Source organism: Centroberyx gerrardi, chromosome 22, assembly GCF_048128805.1.
Source record: "Centroberyx gerrardi isolate f3 chromosome 22, fCenGer3.hap1.cur.20231027, whole genome shotgun sequence".
In the NCBI taxonomy this organism is placed as follows: domain Eukaryota; kingdom Metazoa; phylum Chordata; class Actinopteri; order Beryciformes; family Berycidae; genus Centroberyx; species Centroberyx gerrardi.
Genome location: NC_136018.1, coordinates 6,030,807 through 6,051,502, shown reverse-complemented (window position 1 = coordinate 6,051,502; position 20,696 = coordinate 6,030,807). Strand labels below are relative to the sequence as shown.

At 45.2% G+C, this 20,696-nt stretch overlaps 1 protein-coding gene across 3 annotated transcripts in view; it reads left to right on the top strand.

Moving 5' to 3' along the window:
* The window catches only part of arhgap21a (Rho GTPase activating protein 21a), a 76,859-nt gene extending 56,770 nt beyond the window's left edge, over positions 1-20,089 (top strand). For 2 of the 3 annotated variants that reach the window (XM_071895428.2, XM_071895430.2), the window contains 18 exons: positions 556-2,605; positions 5,951-6,097; positions 6,201-6,303; positions 6,681-6,717; positions 7,561-7,680; positions 8,106-8,405; positions 9,253-9,317; positions 9,473-9,621; positions 10,100-10,242; positions 10,875-11,033; positions 11,435-11,513; positions 11,655-11,728; positions 11,822-11,911; positions 12,730-12,855; positions 12,970-13,011; positions 13,863-13,968; positions 16,233-16,264; positions 16,999-20,089. In XM_071895428.2, the coding sequence (XP_071751529.2) occupies positions 556-2,605; positions 5,951-6,097; positions 6,201-6,303; positions 6,681-6,717; positions 7,561-7,680; positions 8,106-8,405; positions 9,253-9,317; positions 9,473-9,621; positions 10,100-10,242; positions 10,875-11,033; positions 11,435-11,513; positions 11,655-11,728; positions 11,822-11,911; positions 12,730-12,855; positions 12,970-13,011; positions 13,863-13,968; positions 16,233-16,264; positions 16,999-18,696 (5,520 nt within the window). In that variant the 3' untranslated portion in view covers positions 18,697-20,089. The remainder of the gene's footprint in view (positions 1-555; positions 2,606-5,950; positions 6,098-6,200; positions 6,304-6,680; positions 6,718-7,560; positions 7,681-8,105; positions 8,406-9,252; positions 9,318-9,472; positions 9,622-10,099; positions 10,243-10,874; positions 11,034-11,434; positions 11,514-11,654; positions 11,729-11,821; positions 11,912-12,729; positions 12,856-12,969; positions 13,012-13,862; positions 13,969-16,232; positions 16,265-16,998) is intronic. The other variant, XM_071895429.2, reaches the window with a different exon arrangement.
* The last annotated feature ends 607 nt before the right edge of the window (positions 20,090-20,696 follow it).

Here is a 20,696-nt window from a genome sequence, read left to right as displayed (position 1 = left end):
TGCTGTTGTTTTATTTCTACTGACAGGCTGTATCCAGTTGTTCATCTGTCACTTACAGTTCTCCTAGGGAATGCAGTGATAGTGTTTGTCTTTCTGATAATCTCATCAGCTCACACAGAGGCTCTTGTCAATAAATGACACTAGCGGATTGCCACTCTTACTCTGCTTTCAAACGGCGAACAACCACATTCCCGTGCTACAGTCTGATGTTAGTTAAAGATTTGCATGATTGGTAGCTGTAACAGCAAAAGTGGTGAAGTCATAGGCAAGGTGTGGCAATAAAATGATTGGCTGGTGATGGATAAAGTTGGCCAAAAGTTCACCTAGCCGTTAGCCATTTTTGGAACTGAATGTCATCATTTGTTTTTTTATGTTATGGCAGAAGTCTCACACAGGGCTTCACTACAGCACTACAGCACTACAGCACTCCCTGTTCCTTATCATGTATTTCATTTAAGGAAGTCTTGCTAATATAGCTTGTCCCAGGTTGGGTCAGATGTTCTCTCAGGGTTTAATGGCAACCGAAGTGACATAATGTCCTATAATCTCTTGCAGGCCTATTCCCAAGATGCATACCTCAAGGGAAATGAGGCGTACAGCGGAAATGCCCGGAACATCCCCGAGCCCCCTCCCATATGCTACCCTCGGATAGAAGCTAAGGCTGCGGGCATGGCCCAGGCGCCCGAGCCCTCCGCAGTCAGCGAGACGCCCCGAGGGCCGGCTCAGGGACCGGGGAGGCGAGGGGGGGCCACAGACTTGAGCTACCGCGTAGAAATCCCCGTTCCACCATCTCCTCCGCCCCAACAGACCTCAAAGACCCAGACGGTGGTGTGTGTGTGTAACGAGAGTGTGAGGACAGTGGTGGTGCCCCCTGATCCGGTGGACAGGGCGTCCCGTTCGGCTCGGGCTGGACCCAGCCACAGGACAGAGGAGAACCGGTACAGTCCCTCCGCGGACCCAGGCTCAGCCAGACCCAGACCCCTCATAGCCTCAGTACCTCCTGGGGGGGCGCAGTTGCAGTACACCCCATCCCGTCCCACAGAACCCCCAGTCTACTCCCCTTCCCTGAGCTCCAGACCTGGACAGATCTACACCGACACCTTATCCCCGCCCGTACGAGCTCCGCTCACCCTTGCCTCGCCCGACGCCTTCTCCTCTGCCATCTCACCCAACAGCAACCACTACTCCCCCTCCCCCACGGCCCCCTCCACCTCCCCACACCAGAACATCGACTGGCGGAACTACACCACCTATAAGGATTATATTGACGCCAAGCGGCTGCACAATTATGGCTGCCGCACCATCCAGGAGCGCTTGGACAGCTTGCGTGCCGCTGCCAACTCCAGCTCTGCCTACTCCCAGCAACGCACACCCCCTCCTCCCAGCACCAGTCAGAGAGGGCTGGCGCTGGGCTCCCAGGTCAGACGGAGGAGCACGTCCCATGACCGAGGGGTGGGTGTGGGCTGCCAAGCGGCTCCAGTGATAACTCCGTTACGCAGCGCCTCCCAGGAGAGGCTGGAAGGGGGAGCAGAGAGGACAGTACCGGCCAGGAACTGGCCTCGGAGTGCTTCCCAGGACACACTGCCCTCCTCCACCCCCACAGGAGTCCCCAAACCCCGGGCGCGGTCCTGTGACTACCTGGGCCAGCAGCCTGGGGAGCCAGGGTGGCTCACGTCTGGGGACAGAGTGGGGTACAGCCGGCCAGAGCTGGAGGACAGGCTGCTGCTGTGCCGGGGAGAGGAAGCTAGAGCCAGCAGGCAGGGAGCAGGCCTGAGAGCTTTACCTCAGCCTCACAGGACCCTCGCTGGGCAGGAGGCAGAAGGGCGAGGGGGCGGATTCTCCAACTCACCCGTAGCTGCTCCGGTGTTTACTAAAGGTACGACGGATTCTGTACTCCCCTCTAGGACAGACAGTCTCATTCTTAGACCCTCGCGTTTGCCTGTCAAAAACCCCATCTCAGACCCATCACCTGCCTTATCCTCCACTAACACCACAGACCCACTCAAAGACCAAAGAGCTGCCATCACGGGAAACCATCTCGGCTACCCCTCACCCCTGCAGCACCTGCAGCTCCGGGGCCGAGCCGACAGTCTGAAGATGGAGAGCAGGCAGGAGGCCGGGCTGGCAGCCAGGTCCTCTTCTTGCTCTGGCCCCTCCTCCAAACTGCCCATTCAGAGACAGCTGCAGAGCGGAGCTGCCTCCGCTTCCTCTAGCTCCTCCACCACTAATGGAGCTGTGACACTCAGGCCAAAGGTGAAAGAAAACTCTACCGCCAGTTCCACCAACACCCCCATACGGACCAACGGGGGTCCCACAGAGGGCGTAGAGGGACCTGACGCTACAGTAGTGGTACTAAGGAGGGACAAAAACTCTGGACCCCATCCCATTCGCCATCCATCCTACATACTGGCCGTTAATGACATCGAGGGAGCAGAAACTTGCTCTAAGTCGCCGCCGTTAGTGAAGGCGGGCTCTGCAGAGGGAGGGGTGTTCTGGCTGCCTAATGACACCCACAGGGAGGTGCACATCAGGAGGCTGGGAGACACACGGCAAACCTCTGGCTCCAACAACTTGGACGACTCTCTGGACTCCATCCCCTTCATAGGTAAGACTGTAGTGTTGCTTATACCGCCTCCTCTCACCTTGTTTCCCCTTCCTGTTTCTATGGCAATGACAAAGTGACAGGGGAGTCGGGGGAAAAAACATGAGACAGCATGTGTTCTGTGTGAGCGAGAAAGTTGTGTTTGTGTGGGTTGTACAGATGAATGTATGCTTACTGTTGAAACATCAAGGTATATACCATCTTTCACACTATCATTTATAGTGAATATTCAGCTGGTTACAGAATATCGGAATGCTTTGACATAGATTTGCACCATAATTGTGTAATGTTTCCGTTGGCTAGAGGGGATTTCTATTTTGAAAGGGTATCAGGGGTTTCACATGCTCTAATTACTGTTAGCCTTCACATGAGAGAGGGAGGAGAAGAACTGATAAACTGCGATTGGTGTGTGTGTGTGTGTGTGTGGGGCAAGTTGTAACCAGTCAGGTTAAACGCTATACAGTATGCCACATTTTGCATCCAAGTCCTTGCAGGTGAAATCTGTCAAGCAGGCATTGGCCTGATCGCAATACTGTTTTATTAAGAAATGTTTCCCACTTGTAGGTGTAGTTATGTAGTTAGAATTAATTGTTGTACAGATTTGCTGTTGTTTATGTGTCTAATATTTTCAGTGTGCTTGTCTTGGCAACCTGCTTCGATCCTCCTGATAGAATCAGACATTTTGAACAGTAGAGGAACTGTTGCCCTCGTTAACTTTTATCGAACGGTTTATCAATCATGGTAAAAACATTATGACGATAGATCATAGGAAAATAAATGAGAGCTTAATGGTAGTGTTATCTCTACAGGGAAATTCACCAGTAACTTATTAATCTGTGTTCAAAGCGTTTTATCAGAACAACGTTGGATAGAATAAGGGAGAAATGAGTCGGCAGCTATGAAGGCAATGTCATTTAGGTTATAACCAAAACCGAAACTGTTATCCGGGTATGTAAATGCTAAAGAAAGTGGGTTCCTCGAAGGGAATTGTCACCGTTACCCAGAGTGCTTGTGGCATTTTGAACTCAAGATGACATCATGTCAGTCATAGGATTATGTGACAATGTGACACTGTAATGCAGGCGACCATGACGTATTCACCTTTTGGCATTTGAATAGGGAGGCACAGAAACATATCATTAGGTACACACACACACATACACACTCTTTTGCTTTTTCTGTCATTCTCCAGCTCCATACTCCGACCCCCCCCCCCCCCCCCCCTCCTTAAATGTCTCATGTATCCCCCAGGGTCGTACAGCAAGGGAAACCTAAGAACATCTCGGTCCTAATGGACTGTGACATAACAGAGAAATAAGAACATTCCTACAGCAATCTGCTACAATTAGATTTCGTAGTACTTTTCCAAAAGTCAAGCAACTGCCAACTCCCATACATTATGTGTCTGCCAAGGTAATTTGTACTGGGAAAAGATCATAACTCAGTGCATGCGAAATGTCACGTCCCTACCTGTCTGCTATGAGTAAAAATTCTGGCATTTCTGTGGTTTTCTTTCAGAAATTAAATGCATTCAAAACCCACATAAGGTGTCAGAATGGAATGGAGCTCCAGATTTACTTGTTATCGTGTTTTAGTGAAGAGGTTTTCTAATTGGAGTTGATTGGAGGTTGTTTTTTTTAGCTCATTCTGAGGTGGCTTCGAACGTGTCTTTTTCCACGTCTTGAATCAGTGCCAACTTATCTGCAGACAGCAAGCTTGAACTTGACCTTCCATCACCTGTTGCGTCCTTATGTGTGACTCATCACCAGCCAATCTTATGTTTCATAGTGTCCCAGAACCTACAGGGGTTAAACGTATCCTCTTACAATACCATTTTCCTCTGTGTACCTTCCTCAGCTCTTGCTTTTTATGTTTTTAGTGTTTGCATCTAGATCCAGAATCTCAGCACTTTCCACAGATCTCTTAACACCAGCAGTGTACTGTACTTTTTCAAGAATATGAAAGAAAAACATGTGTTGCCTTAAATTAAATATTTGGCCACACCTTACATGTTGTGGATTTCATTTCTCTGTGACAAACAATAACTTGTATTGTTCTGCATCTTCTGTTAAAAGGTCGATCTATCCTGATGTCTGAAACTGACAACCCCTGAAAAAATAAATGGTAATTGTACGTGTCAGACATCACTGGTTGCCGCTGTTTTCCCAGAAACAGATTTCGAGATATACAAACAAATGATTAAGTGAAATGGGCAGCATCTGCCTGGCTTGGCAGAAATGAAGTTTGCAGCGTCATGGGAGCAGTCTGTGGGGTGGGGGGGTGGGGGGGTGGGGGGTTTCGCCTCAGCGCGTAGGCACTCTGAGGAATTTAATCGTTTAGATCTCTTTTGTGTGTTTTTTCCTTTTTGGCAATAAATGGTGGGTTATTCACAGAGTTGAGTAACAGTGACACATAGCCTACATTGCCCACAAGGAAATGATCATGCTGAAAGGCTTGAAACTATCCCACAAAAAAAATTTAGGGCATAATAATTTAGCGGTCTACTGTAACACATTTAGTTGCCCAGTAGGTGTTTTGCTGCTTGCCCGCCATCACAAGACAATGAGTAAGTAGTGCTGTGTGTAACATTAAACACAGTGCTATTTCCTGTCTCAGCTGCTGGGTTAACTGAAATCGAAACCTAAACATAATCTTAACCCTAAGCCTAAATCTAGCCCAATTTTTTTTTAAATAGACCGTGTTTAGTGTTGCTAGTGCTGCATTTGCTTTCACATTATACAGTATAGCTGTACATCACTTGCCTGACCTGTTCCTCATTAAAAAATACAGAGAGCAGACACACGACGGAGCCAGGCTTAGTCACCATATTGCAGTTGCAGATATGGTTCATTACTGGATCTAATGATTCTGTCCATTGTACTTCTCTCCTCATTTGTTTTTAGGGCTTGCCGTCTTGTTGATATTGCATGATATCAGAGGCAGTGGCGTGGCGTCGTCTGTGAATGATGTAATGTTAGCTCATTTTCCCTCCTGTGTGTGTATGTGTGTGTGTGTGTGTGTGTGTGTTGAAAAGTAAAGGTGTGCTTTTGGTTATCTGAATGGAAACGCCCATCGACTCCCTGACTGCGTCTCTGTCTGCATCATTTTGTGGGACTTGCCTTCGCCTCATGCGTCCTTATCATAGCGTTTTATTGCTGTCTGGCTGTGCATCTATTCAAGCTGAGATAGCAGAGATGAATTAGACATTGTCACTGTCCGATGAGTTGGCCAGGATACAATATGATATTACCGGCGACAGTCATCCTGGCCTACTATCATCTTCTCGTCAAAAAGTTCAGTGTGTTCTCGTTCAGCATTGTAACTGAATTCCTCGGTTTCCGTTTTTAGACGAACCGTCCAGTCCCAGTATTGACCAGGACAGCACACACATTCTTGCCTCTGCTGTGATATCTGGAACGCCCATCATCACCACCATCCCACCCAGCCCCACCTCGCCCGCCCCCTTCATGCGACGCCAGCTGTCACATGACCAAGGTACTCGCATGTTAAGGCAGCACAATAGATCTGACGTTAATTCCTGTGTTTGAATTGCATGTAACGGACAATCGCGAATAACTGTTTGACCCTCTCTTAATAGATTCTCTCCGTCTCACAATTATTGAGTCAGATTCTGGTACCAAAACAGAGCGGTCAAAGTCTTATGATGAGGGGCTGGATAACTACCGGGAAGAAGGCAGAGGGTGAGTTCTACTTACAGGAGTTTCACAAACAGGAGTGAAAAAAAAAAAAAAAGAAACAATTTCAATTTTGGGAAAAATCATTGCCCAAAGTTCATTATTCTGTATCTCTAAAATATAGCTAATCCAGTCTGTTAAAAAGTGTTTTTTGTTTCATTTTGTTAATGAAAGAACTTAAGTAACCTACTGTCCCTTAAAAAGTACCAGAATTAGTTATAATTTTGTGCAATTAATTAATTGTTCCCCTTTTCAGATGGTGGATATCTCATTTTGGAATAAAACTCTTCAATTCTGTTTGAAGTACTGTCTGGTCCTTGCACTTTGCTTTTACTCACCTCAGATAATTTGTTAAATATCATATTTTTTTCTCTCCCATTCAGGAGGTCTTTAATACCGGGTCTGAAGGGTCTTAAGAAGGTGAGTCCAGTCCACATCATACCAAACAGGAGTTGTTTTGCCAGCTCAGTAGCGCCCGTCCTTACCTGCCACACGTCATTGGTTTATCTGCATTTCCTGCCCGGAGGTTTGGCAGCTCATTGACTCACACCCAGAAGATAAAACTCCTCTGAAAGGCTCCTATTGAAGTGGAATATATTATGGAAAATAGGAACAACTATAAAAGCAATATCTTATAAAGGCTTTTCAGTAAATACTTGATTCGCCTGGTGGTTAAAACCGCAGCCGCTGGAGTCACATGTGCCCCAGTTAGCTTGTTTCTCTCTCAGCTCTGCTACTCTTTTAGGGAGTAGACACCTATTTGTGTGTATTTATTTAAACCTTTATTTATCCAGGGAAATTTGCTCTTTTGCAGCAACAACTTTCCATTCATATAGTTCCACACATTTACACCTGGTAGCTGCCCAGTACAACCACAATTTTATATTACTCATTACTATATTACTCATTCACTTTGCCCACCCAGATTTTCCCACCTCGTCTGAGTGTTTGAACCAGCAAACCTGCTTCTTTAGCCTCCAGGCCACCATTGCCTCCAATATTATAATTTCTTTGACACTAGAAAGACCAAGCTGTCATCAATCAACTGTTATCTTGGCTTTCAAAGTGTTTTTTCCTAGAGCCACTTTCTGTACAAACCAGTGTTACTAGATTTTCAAAATCACACAAGGAAAAAGTTGCTATAATTCTGTTTACACCCATCTGATGGTGGCTTGGTTTTCTCTTAGACCTCCAAAATCCATTAGCCTTTCTACTGTTAAAAAAGTATGTTAAGCTTTATGTTGTTTTGTCACTTGATCACAGGCTGTGGACAGGTCATCAGAAGATTCAGGGTCCAGGAGAGACTCTTCATTGGACGTCTTCTGTGACGCCACCAAGGAGGGTTTGCTGCATTTCAAACAGTTCAACACAGACAAGAGCAAGGTGTGTACTGACTCTACACACACACACCTATCACCCTCACATCTGTGAACTGATACATTCACACACACGTTGACATGTAACACATCTACACACCTGCACACACACGTACACACACACAAGGGGTCAAAGCATTACATGACCTATGACATGGTTTGTAAACAGTAGCGAGATTGATAAGGGATGCCCTTGTTTTCAGAGTGTATCCACTTACCTTTGTATAACTGACTTCTTTGACTAGTTTGAACTCTTGGCTCCCTCTGACCTCATTGTGTCTGACCCTTTCATATTTTCCTCGTGGCAGTGATTACGCCTCAAGACGGCAACAATAGGCATGTTTCTGACATGACTGCAGAAAGATTACAGTTTAATTCCTTCCATTTTACTTTGCCAAAACCATCTCTGCCTCACCACCTCTCTCTCTGCAGCGTGTCGGAGGCGGTATGCGTCCGTGGAAACAGATGTACGCAGTGTTGAGAGGCCACACCCTCTGCCTGTATAAAGACAAAAAGGAGGGACAGGCCCATGCCAACTGCCAAGCGGTGGACGAGCCCCTGCCGATCAGCATCAAGGCCTGTCTGATCGACATCTCCTACAGCGACACGAAGCGTAAGAATGTGCTGCGGCTCACGACGTCGGACTGCGAGTACCTGTTCCAGGCCGAGGACCGAGAAGACATGCTGGCCTGGATCAGGGTCATACAGGAGAAGAGCAACCTGGATGAGGAGGTGAGGACCAAGCATTCACACCGATGAGACAGTGATCAATTATTGTGCACAGGAAGGCAGTGATACACAGGCAAGGCATGGCAAGTTTATTTATATAGGACATTTTGTACACAAAAGCAATTTAAAGTGCTTTACACAAGGTATATAAAGACATTAGATGAGAAATAAAGAATTAAAATGCATAAAAAGAGATAATAAGAATGAATAAATGAAGAATTAAAATGCATAAAAAGAGAATAAAGATCAAGTTGCATAGGCAGTGCAGAACAAAAAAAGTTTTGAGTCTAGTTTTAAAAGTGGCAAAAGTTGGGGCGCAACTTTTTTTGTCAACTTTGGCAGATTTTTTGTTTGTGTCTCACTTTGTTGCCTCTTGCTGGGAAGGTTTCCCCATCTACACTTGCAAAAAGAAGAAACTAACATTATTGGGCATATACTGAGGACATACTGTATATTGGGCACTTAATGCCAGCTGCTGCAAGGTTCAGCTACAGTAATAGAATATGGGTCACGCAACACAAGAAGTATAATACAGTATACTTTACATTATGCTCCTTACTCCACTGTGTCTTAAAATAGGCTGACACCACCACAGGTCTTCCCCCACTAGAAATCCAAGCCCCTCTTTCCCTTCTTTTGAGTCTCTAACCACACTACGTCTTTACTACGGCATTCCACTGGACTTACCTATGTCACCTGATAGCAGCAGGTTATATAAAGATCTGTTAGTGTATGGCCTGTTAGAGTGGGGGGAGGGTCGGCTGATGAGTTAACCATCATCTTTTGTGTCCTCTGTCCTTTCTGTTCTCTCCCCCCTTTCCTTCCCTCCTTTTTTTTATTCTTATTTTAGAACGCAGCCTTTACCAGCCGCGACCTCATCAGCCGGAAGATCAAGGAGTACAACACCTTGATGAGGTAAGCAGGGAGGGGAAGAGGAAAGAGAAGGGAAGGAGAGAAGGAGGGGAAGGTCTTCACACTTTTGGAGAACGTCACAGCGCTGCACGGTTAGATCTGATCGGATGCCTGTCGACGAAGCTCATGTTTTTTGTTTGCGTCCGTGTCTCACTCAGCCCGACAGGCAGCAAGACGGAGCCGTCGCCCAAACCGTCACGCCAGTCCCTAAGCATCAGGCAGACGCTGCTGGGAGGGAAAGGAGAGACCAAAGCAACGAGTCCGCACTCACCCAAACCCGAGCAGGAGAGGAAGAACATGCACAAAGGTAGGAGACGATCCTCAGATGCAAAACTCTTTCTCTATGGGAGACTCTGATATTTCCTGAGCTTGGAAGTATAAGATAAGAAGGTGGAGTGCAGTTTTGAGATATTGAGCATCAAAGATTCAACATACCAGCTTGCAAAACTGTTATGTACTTTCTATCTTTGTAAATATTTAACCCCAAAAGCAAAATAACACCACACAATTGTAAAGTAACATTCAAAGATCATGAATATGTGGATAACTCAATTTTGATAACAAAAAAGGCAGATAGAACCTTATAATTCCAAGCTTAAGATGTATTTCTTCTAAGTTCTGTGAATGTCTTCCACCATGGAAACAATTTTACTTGGTATTTACTCTGAGCCTAAAAGTTTGCATCATATCTTGAGTCAAGAATTTCAAATATACGTATAATAAGGATTCATTCTCTTCAGATAATGTTTGCGTTTTTCTCATGGTACGTTGCACTCTTCTCCCAGATGACACCAGCCCGCCCAAGGACAAGGGAACGTGGAGGAAGGGAATCCCGGGGCTGATGAGGAAACCCTTCGAGAAGAAGCCGTCTCCTGGAGTCACGTTTGGAGTGAGACTGGATGACTGTCCTCCTGCACAGAACAACAGGGTAGGACTCACAACCTCATGAGTGTAGTTAAACCACTTCTACCTGCATGCATCATTACAAACACGTTTCGCAGCTAAGCTTTGTTCAAACCTGCAGAACTTCATTTTAAATTCTAGTCAAGATCCCAAGGTTTCCAAAGATACCAAATATGTCAGGCTGAATTATAGGGACATGTGTATAAAATGGTGCACTAACATTCATTTTTGTAATGGTGCAGCCATAAAAAAAAATGGCACATTGGGTTTGAATATTTCACTCAATATAAGCAGCTATAGCTTCAATAAAGCGTCGGAACGAGCAGATACAGAATATGTTATGTATGTGACATTGTCGTACAGTATGGAAACTTTGAAGCTACTTAAGAGGAAATTTAAGGGGAAATTTAAGGGTGCAAGGGGTTAATTTTACACAATAGTAAAACACAAACAGGACAAAATTCATCCGCATATACGTTAAGCACTGCATGATTGTTGTTGGCTCCAGTATGTTTCCTTTGTGGATTTTGACCACTCTATTCCAGTTGTGAGATTTTATTGATGGGGTTTTGCACTTGAATAGGCTTTTCTGCTCAAAGTGGTGGCATACTGTATGTCCAAAAGCCTAAATTGTCCCTTTATCGATGTGTGTTGTAGTTTGTGCCTCTGATTGTGGAGGTTTGCTGTAAGCTGGTGGAGGAGAGGGGGCTGGAGTACACCGGCATCTACAGAGTCCCGGGAAACAACGCCGCCATCTCCAACATGCAGGAGGAGCTCAATAACAAGGGCATGAATGACATCGATATCCAGGACGATGTGAGTGTTACTCGATCGATCCTCTGTGGCCTTATTTTCGCTCCCTATGGAGTCACGCATTGGGATAAATATAACTGTGTGCAGGACTGAAAGACATTTTGACATTCTCCATACATTTATTTAGCATTCTGTAAATATTTTTGTACATTTATATTACATTTTAGGCATTTAGCTGATGCTTTTATCCAGAGAGACTTACACTGAATGCAACAGTAGAATAAGCGTTAAGTTTTTAGATCACCAACATTACAAATAACTAATAGTAAGGAGTGCAGTGGTCAGAGCTACAGTGTTATGACAATGGATGTGAACCTAGAATTGTTATGCATGGTGGATAAATTTCCACTTTGCTCTCATTTGCTGCATAATTTCCCATCTCACCCAAATCTCCCGTTTGACAGAAATGGAGGGACCTGAATGTGATCAGCAGTTTATTGAAGTCCTTCTTCCGTAAGCTTCCAGAGCCTTTGTTCACCAATGGTAAGTCATTTTTTTTCCTTACGAGATCATAGCAAAGTGTCTGTATGCCATCTAGTGGTTGAAAATGATAACTACAACCCAGTAAAACGTTGACATCTGTTGCTTCCAGTCTGTGTCTTCATTGTCCATTTCTCCCTGCAGATAAGTATGCGGACTTCATAGAGGCCAACAGAATAGAAGACCCAGTGGAGAGACTCAAAGTGCTGAAGAGGCTGGTGGGTTGCTTTGAAAATTCATTCTTGTGTTGGTCCACCTCTGTTTCCTCAGCTGTAGTATCATGTCAGCATGTTCTCTCTGTTTCCTTACAGCTTCATGAGTTGCCAAGTCATCATTATGAGACTCTCAAGTTCCTCTCAGCTCATCTGAAAACTGTGGCTGAAAACTCTGAGAAGAATAAGGTATGCGACCTAGTGGTTTTATTCCATTATTCCTAAAGATCCAGTCCAATAAATTCAACTCAGTCAGGAAAAGTTTGATATAGATCTCTAACACAAAAAGCATCATTTTATTCAGTTCATTCATTCATCCAATATCCAGTGTTGGAACTTCGGCACCCAGCAACAATGGAGGCATGGAGATTTTGGCTAGTTTGGCAAGTAGCTGGCTGGCTAATTGTCTGACAGACTATGGGACACCTGATTAACCATGCATACTGTTGACCAATCAGAGCTTTCATTAACACCTGGGTGTATGTGACATCATTTATTTAAAAACATATGGGTTCACTCACAATGTGCATCTAAAAGTGGGAGTATTTGTTGTGTTCTTCTATCTTTCTGTTTTACTTGATTTGATTCTTTTAATGCAATGCATCTTGCTTGTTCTTTTATATGAATTTTATCTTTTTATCTGTCTTTTATCTGCCTTTTATTGATGTAAAGCACTTTGAGCTGCATGTTGTGTATGAAAGGTGCTATACAAATAAAGGTTATTATTATTATTATTATTATTATCATTTACACCAGGAAGTAGACAGGAATTCTAAATCTGTTTGATTCTGCTGACAACCAGACGGAGAGTTTTTCAAATGTCGTCAGTCAAATTTCCACAGTGCTGACAGAATAATTTGGGTAACTTTACATGAACAGGTCCTATGTTAAATTATGTCATAAAGTGTTAGGATTAGGGTTAAGGGTAGGGAACTCTTTTTTGGTGTTGCAAATGTACTGTATACAGTTGGTTTGAGTGCTATTCTGTGTGTGTGTGTTTGTGTTAGATGGAGCCAAGGAACCTGGCCATCGTGTTCGGTCCCACTCTGGTGCGCACCTCAGAGGACAACATGACCCACATGGTGACACACATGCCAGACCAGTACAAGATAGTGGAGACACTCATTCAAAATGTGAGCCCCACATCTTTAGGTGTCCTCTGCATGGACTTTAATGAGTATTAAACCAGATTCCAACATGTAAAGCATAACAATTAATTTCTTTTTTTTGTTTTTCTTTTCTTCTAGTATGACTGGTTTTTCACTGAGGATGGCAACGGAGAGCCAGTGGTGGGTACAGGCGTCACTGCCATACAATTCTCTTCTTCTGGCTCTATCCCGTCTTACCTTTGTCTAAAAAAGTCTCTATTACAACAAAAAGGAGGATCAAAAGATATGCTTTGTTTTTTCAGGGTATCATAAGAAGTGCTGTGTTGTTTAAACTTGTACTGTATATAAGCTTATAAACTGGATACATTAACAAGTTAACAAATATCTTAAATGTCCTTTTCTGATATTATGTCAAAGTGGAAGTGATAAAGGCCCAGTTTCATTAAAGGTTTGTGCAGGAAAGAGCAGGTGCTACATCACCAAAATGACCAAATCAGCATGCCCTGCTATTCACCAATCGTGTATAATGAATGGACAGCTGGCCAAATAGCGCAGGTCAAAAAATAAAGCCTTTTTGGGCCTATCAGGGTCATGCATATGTAAATTATATGTAAATCTCTTTATTTTGCCCACACAGTAGTTATTTGTAAGCGAGGCCATGCAAATCAACATTGCTGCCAATTCACTAACACTTCACAACACCAAGTCACCCAGATTATTGTAGTGCATATAAGATCCTTTGAAAGGCGGTGTGAAGACTTTTTGACCATTCAGAATGGCTGCTATTGTTGCTGCAAGACACAGGCATCACCGCCAACAAGTCAGGAAAGCAAGGGAGAGGGTTTTCCGTCCTAGAATATCAGTCAGTTTACAGACCAGCCTGGATAGATTGTTCTTAAAACTGAAGCACACAGTTTGCATTTGCTTTTGGTGATGAAAGGGCTCTTAGCTTAAGAAACCGATGTGCAAAAAAGCATACAAATTGCCCTCACAATGCAATCTGAGTGAATCTGGTCCTTCGTTTGTTCCAGACTGTGTCCCAGGAAGAGAGTGCGGTGGAGTCTCAGCCTGTCCCCAACATCGACCACCTGCTCACCAACATCGGGCGTACCGGCGCTTCGCAGGGTGAAGTATCAGGTAACGCGCTCCCTGTGGCAGAGCAACTCTGTGGTGGGTCAACCTTTCTATACCCTTCCGCTGCTGAGCACTGTGGTCATGGAGGGACCGGTGTCCGACAGGCTCACTGCTCCACAACTGTGATGTACTGTACTACTGTTAGATCCAGTAACAAATGTTGATGGATAACGCTGCTTCCTCCCTAGAGTGAGCTTCCCTTGCTTCTTTGGCTGTTGCCATTAGATAGAAATGTCTATGGCTAACCATGAACTCAAAAGGCCCGTGTGGGTTTGAGTGGGCAAATTATTTGTATCACTCCTCCATTGGGCTCCACTCTGTGACATGAATGGAGAAGGGATGGAATAAATTGTCGCGCTTCTTCATTTGCTTTAAATGAGATCTCCCTTCCTTTGTATTTGTTAGTCTTGTAGAGTGTAATTCTCTCTCTGTCTTTAGAACAGGCACTAAGAGTTTTAGATCTCATTTTCTTTCTTTAATCATCCCTCTGCCCCTTAATACCTTGTTTTGATCAAACTATCGATCACTACTGGGCTGTGTGTTCTCTCTGAATATTTACCCTCTTTTTCCTCCCCCTTTCCTTGATCCTGCCTACTGTTGCACTAACACGGCATGTTCTTTCCCAAAGACGTCAAAAGTAGATGTTTTTACAGTGAAAGGCGACCTCTGATTCCTCTGTCTCTAGTGAGGCTCTGTCGGGTGTCCTAAAGGCTTTCCCAGCATTCACACATACTGATCTTGACACAGGCCAAGTGGGAGGAGTCTATCACACCATGATGTCACTGATGGACTCTATAATGTCCGTGATGGACAGCTGGAACTGTAGGAAGAAGGAGGATTGTTGCCCCCAGTGTAGCTGCCTAGTCTGCAGAAACCCGCGGTTCTTTTAAGCGCGAGAAATGCCAAAGAGAAACGAGAAAAAGCGTTAAACAAAGAAACCGTGACAAAAGGGGAAGCAGAGCGGCTACACGGTACTGTACGGTGTCCGGTGTTGTGGGTTTTCTATCAGAATATACCTTACACAGGCCGGTGCTACTGTCTGAAAGGCTCTCCGCTGTCTCTCCTCACTGTCTCGCAAGCTTGCCAACAGGAGAGATAGCATGGTATGGTTTCTACCCTAGGCTTCTACCTCACCAGTCAATGTGCACTCGCATACTGTGCCACCATCTGTCTTAAGGGGCGTGTAGGGGGGCTTGGCTATGTCACAAAAACAAACAAAACAAATTTTAGTTAGAAATGAAAGCTGATTTATAGCTATGATTAAAGGGCAGCAGTGGATTGATTGTAGGTTTTCCTTGCTGACACTCTCTTTCTCATGTAGCGTCCTCTCTTTTCATAGCTAGCCCCTCTGTGACCCCCCTGTCACTTCTGTTTTTGTTTGGTTTTTTTCCCTCCATAGCCGTCTATCTCATCACCGTGTGTCACTGTTGTCATGGCAGCACATGTCACCACACTTTGCAACGTTGTCATCTCTTCTTCACTTCAACTAGAATGAACAGCACAGTCAATATCTGTATTTTGCTCAGTCAGATACTGTTTTTTTAAATAAATTAATAGCTTTGACTTTTCTACCAACTTCTACCAACTTTTGTCAGTTAATTACTGCACTTGTATTGGTCGTGTATTCTGAATACATTAAATTGGAGATAGGAGTCGTGTCTGTTCACTTGGATTTGCCTTTTAACTTATTAGCATCTGCAAAATCATATACCATTATTGCTCTGCATGGCACATTATCTCTTCTCATCATCTGTGCACTGAATTTATGTCCATTGCCAAAGTTGCACTCAGTATCCCCAAGAAACTTGAAGAAACATAGAAGGTTTTTGATGATAGCATCTTTCGTGTCTAGTATCTGCTGCTATTACGAAGTGAGTCCTGTGTCTCTTTTTTGAGTATACAGTTTATCTAACATACTTCACTTTTACCTTGACTTTTGTCGATGCTTGGGTGTGTGTCAGAGTTGGGAAAGAACGCCCCATGCCATGTGGATGTGGATCTGAGTGTAACGTAGAGCTCATCTGTACCTGTGTGCAGCATGCCCTGTTGTCTGCTCCTGTGTTTCCTCGCCCCGCTCACCCTTCATCCATCTAGTTCTGTGTTCATTCACTTCACGTTCCTCATGGTCCGTCTCATCAACATGGTTCTCTCGTCCTCTTTTTTTTTCCTCCTTGATTCATTTTCTCATGTTGCACTTCCTAGATTATTTCATCTGTGTCTTGAGATAAATCTAATTTCTCCCTCTCTTCTTTCTCTATTCCCTACAGATTCACCGACTAGTGACTCAGCTAAATCTAAGGTGAGTGTGTGTGCAGTGTCACCCCTCTCAAGCCATTGGTAGTGTAGGATAACAGGAGGTAGGTGACTAGCACTAAAGCTTGCCCCACCAGTCGAGATCAGCACTAAATACACTTAGCATAGCATACGCTTAGACAAAGGCTAGCCAATGTTTAGTCTGTCAACACTGACCAGACAAGTCTACAACCAACTTTCAAAACACAGCTTTTCATATCAAAGATCATGTATGCCTTTGAAATTTTCACATGAATGTTCTGCTGAGTAACGCATTAAATTTATTATCTGTGGCTGAATATACACAAGCAACTATATAATCCTGAGCTTAAGGGGAAAAAAATACAATCTGTTTAATAGCAAAAGCTGGTGCTTTTTCATCATTGCACTGCTGTTATCTGGCTGCTTTCCTTCAGCTTTGATGCCAATCATGACAGAGCTCAGACTCCTCCTGCAGGGACGCTTCAGCTCATGCTGTGCTATTGCTCCCCTTGCTTCTGCTTAAAGGCCGGCATGGATACAATACTGTGCTCCCTGTCAATGACGCCCCTAATGTTCCTCTCTCTGTCCACTTCTCTGGTTTGTGGTGCTTCAGAGGAACAGGTGGAGTACAGATTGGAGTTCTCAGGCAGGGATGAAGGGTTTTTTTCTCGGTTTGCTGTGTTCCTCATGATTGTTTGACTTTTGCATTCTTCTGCTCTCTCTTCCTCTCTCTTTCTCTCCCTCCGTCGCTCTCTGCAGGGTTCCTGGGGGTCAGGGAAGGACCAGTGCAGCCGAGAGCTCCTGGTCTCCTCCATCTTTGCTGCAGCCAGTCGCAAACGAAAGAAGTCAAAGGAGAAGCCGCAGCCTAGCAGCTCAGATGATGATTTAGATGCAGTGTTCCCCAAGAAGGAAATCCCTGGCCAGAAGCCGAACCACCACGGCCTCCAGGCCGAGGCGCAGAACGAGACCCGACCTTGCCCGAACATCAAACAACAAGTACGGGCAGAAGAGAGGAAGGAGAATGGGAGAAGTGCGGAGCTGACACCTAAGACCAAGAGAGAGCACAGAAACTCCTTCTTCCTGAAGGAGAAGACTCCGTCCAGACAGCCCTCCCCCTCGCCCTCTCCATCCCCAAATCTCTCAGGCTCTCCCAGCCTCAGCTACCAAGCAGCCCCTCAGGGGAAGTTGTCCCTGTCAGATCCCCCCTCCCAGCTCGATGAGAACACCTCGGACCTGGGAACCATGAGCTCCGGGGCGTCGGTGCCAAGGTCACGACCCAAAAAGTGGACGTCGGGAACATCGCCTGACTTGCCTGCAGCAGGGACAGGTGCGGGATTGGGAGCGGGAGCCGGGGCGTCCGCCGGTGCAGAGGTGAGCTCCATCACCTCTGACTACTCCACCACTTCTTCCATCACTTTCCTGACCGGAGCAGAGTCGAGCGCGCTCAGTCCAGAGCTGCAGGGTGGGGAGGAGGCAGACGATGAACGCAGCGAGCTCATCAGTGAGGGACGGCCTATGGAGACAGACAGTGAAAGTGACTTCCCGGTGTTTGCCCCGGGGGGCGGCAGCAGCCAGTCCACGCCCTGCCCCGAGCAGAGTCAGAGTCAGGAAAAGACTGAACCAGCAGCTGGGGCAGCTGAGGGGGGCACCACCCCAAAGCTGGAGGCGCGGCGCCTCTTCCCCTCGCACAGGCTGATCGAGTGTGACACCCTCTCCAGGAGACGGTCCCTGAGACAGAAAACGGACAGCGAGTCATCAGTGGAGGGTGTGGCTGGCAGCGGGGAGCGTAGCGAGGGCAGGGCGGAGTCTTCCACGCGGCTGTCTCGCGTCCTGGAGGTGATGAAGAAGGGGCGGTCCACCGGCAGCCTCAGCTCCTCCTCCCGCAGCGAGTCGGAGCGCCCCGAACCGGCCTGGCGCCTCAAGATCACAGAGCGGCTCAAGTTCAGGTTACGCTCGTCCGCCGATGACATGTTCGGCGTGGGCGCCCAGAAGAACCGCGCCCCTGACGCTCGCAGCAAGAAGAAGAACATCCGCAGGAGGCACACCATGGGCGGGCAGAGAGACTTCGCGGAGCTGGCGGTCATCAATGACTGGAGGGAGCAGGGCGGAGTGGACCAGGCGGCTGAACTGTCAGCTATGGACCGCCTCAAGCCCAAATGCTCCTCTCAGGACTTCTCCATCCGGGACTGGATCGCCAGGGAGCGCTGCCAGGGCGGAGGCTCTGAACTCGGCATGGAGGTCGCTCCCAAAGCCGTCCCGGAGGATGACCATCCGGAAGCGCAGGCTCCTCAGAGACCGTCTCCGTCCGCCTCCCCCGGCCCGCAGCCTCCGCCGGGGGAGCAAGTCAACGGAAGCGGGCTGCAAGGCAAAAACAAAGCCAACCTGGTGGCAGACGCACACCCGCACAAACTCTCTGGAGCGCAAGTCGTCCGCTCACGGTTCTATCAGTATCTGTGAAACAGCGAGGGTGGGCTTGTCGATGTGTACTTGTGTGTTTCGTGAGAGAGAGAAAAGAGAGAGAATGGCTGCGTGAATGTATGTATGTAGGTATTTTAGCTTACGGTTACTGCACAATATTTTTTCTACAAAGTATATGTATACTGTATGTATCTACTGTACATATTGTGTATAGGCTCACATGAATTGTTACTGGAGTAAAGTTGAAGAGGTTTGTTTGTGTGTAATTCCATTGGCTTGTCGGCTATACTGGAACAGACATGGGGGGGGGAAAAAATGCGGACTTCCTCCTGTAAAGATCGAACCCCAGTAATGCAAGAATGTGACCGAGCTGTTGATGCGTGACGTTAATATGACAGACGTGAAAACATTTCCTTCCCTATAACACAGGATACATGTATGGAATGTTATACAGGACTGAAATGCATTGCAACATGAAAACAAAAAGGGTCAACTTGACTATTACTGAAGAATCCGTCACCTAATCTGCACGAGGAAGCCTTTTTTTTTTCTCTAAGGAATCATGGTTCAGTTCTTCCTATAATAAACGGTATGAAGAATGTATTACTCTTTCCTATTTTTGACTAACACTAGTTGCTCGTGACAATAATGTCATTTTCAGAACAATATGTACGTGTTTTTTTTTGTCTGTACTTGAAGTATGTTGATATAATTGAGGGCTGCTTTCTGAGCTGTGTACTGTAGGAAGTTGTGTGTTTTTTTTTTACAGTACAGTCATAACAGCCAGATATTAGCTTGAGGGACTGGAGAGAATAGTTTTATCAAATAAAAACTGAAAAAACCTTGCGATGAAGTGCTGATACAGTAGTATGTTATGCTTGGTACAATAGAGTTGTCATTTCCAAACTTTGTCCAGTTAATAGTCCAAAAAGTATGTTTTTTCAAATCTGTGTGAATCATTGTTTCTTTATCCCAAAAGAAAAAAAGTGCCTCTTTTTTGAATTTACCACCATGAAATAGATTAGGGTGCCATTACCTTGTTTTTACCAACGAGACTGAATTTTTAAAACATTTTTTAGGAACGCAAAATCTTATAGGCATTCCAGAGTATGTTTCTTGTTTTTCGGGTCCTATCTCTTTTTTTAGTTCAACTTTCTCACAGAGAATTTGGAACATTGAGTTTGTATTTCAATGTGTGTGTTCCCTGTTATTTTTATTTTTTTTGCTTTGTTTTTTCTCCCTTTGTAATTTTTCAAGTGCAGTAAAGTGCATGGTTGCTCAAAACCTGGGAGAAACTGGGAGAAAAAAAAACGTATCTCTGGAACTGCATGAGACAATGTTTTCTGAACAGTGAGCATCTCGCCTGTGTACAGCATAATGTGGGTCAACGCCCTCCCTCAAGAAACACTGGAAATAAATAATCTTTATTAGATTGTGGTGTCTGTGTGTGTCTCATACTGTTTTACATAGCAAGTAGGGCTGGGTGATAATTCAGTATTATAGTTTACAGTCTTTCAGTGGCATCATATCGTGATGATATGGGGATTTTGGGATATCGTGACACAATTCTGCTGTCTAAACTGATGATAATCAAATTTTATTTTAAAACTGGCACGGGGCGTTCTTTCCCAACTCTGACATACAACCAAGAATCAGTCAACGTAAAGTATGTTAGATAAACTGTATAGTCAGAAAATGAGGTATGGACAGTAGGAATATTATTTGAAAATTTCAGTTTTGTTTGACATCACACCTAACTTTACCTTGCATACATGACCCATACCGTGATATTGATATAGAAAAACATCCTTATGATTATTGTGATAGTGATATAACCATATCGCCAGCCCTAACAGCAATTGCAACGACTAACTGACCTCAAACATCTTATATGCATTTTAATAGTTTGGGCAAGATGAAGAATAAGAATAATGAAGTATTCATTAAAAATACTTCCTGTTTCCACTGAAGCTATACAGCCACGTTGGTGTGATACATGTGTCACTCTCTAACCTTGTTTGGACACTCTCATTTCACAC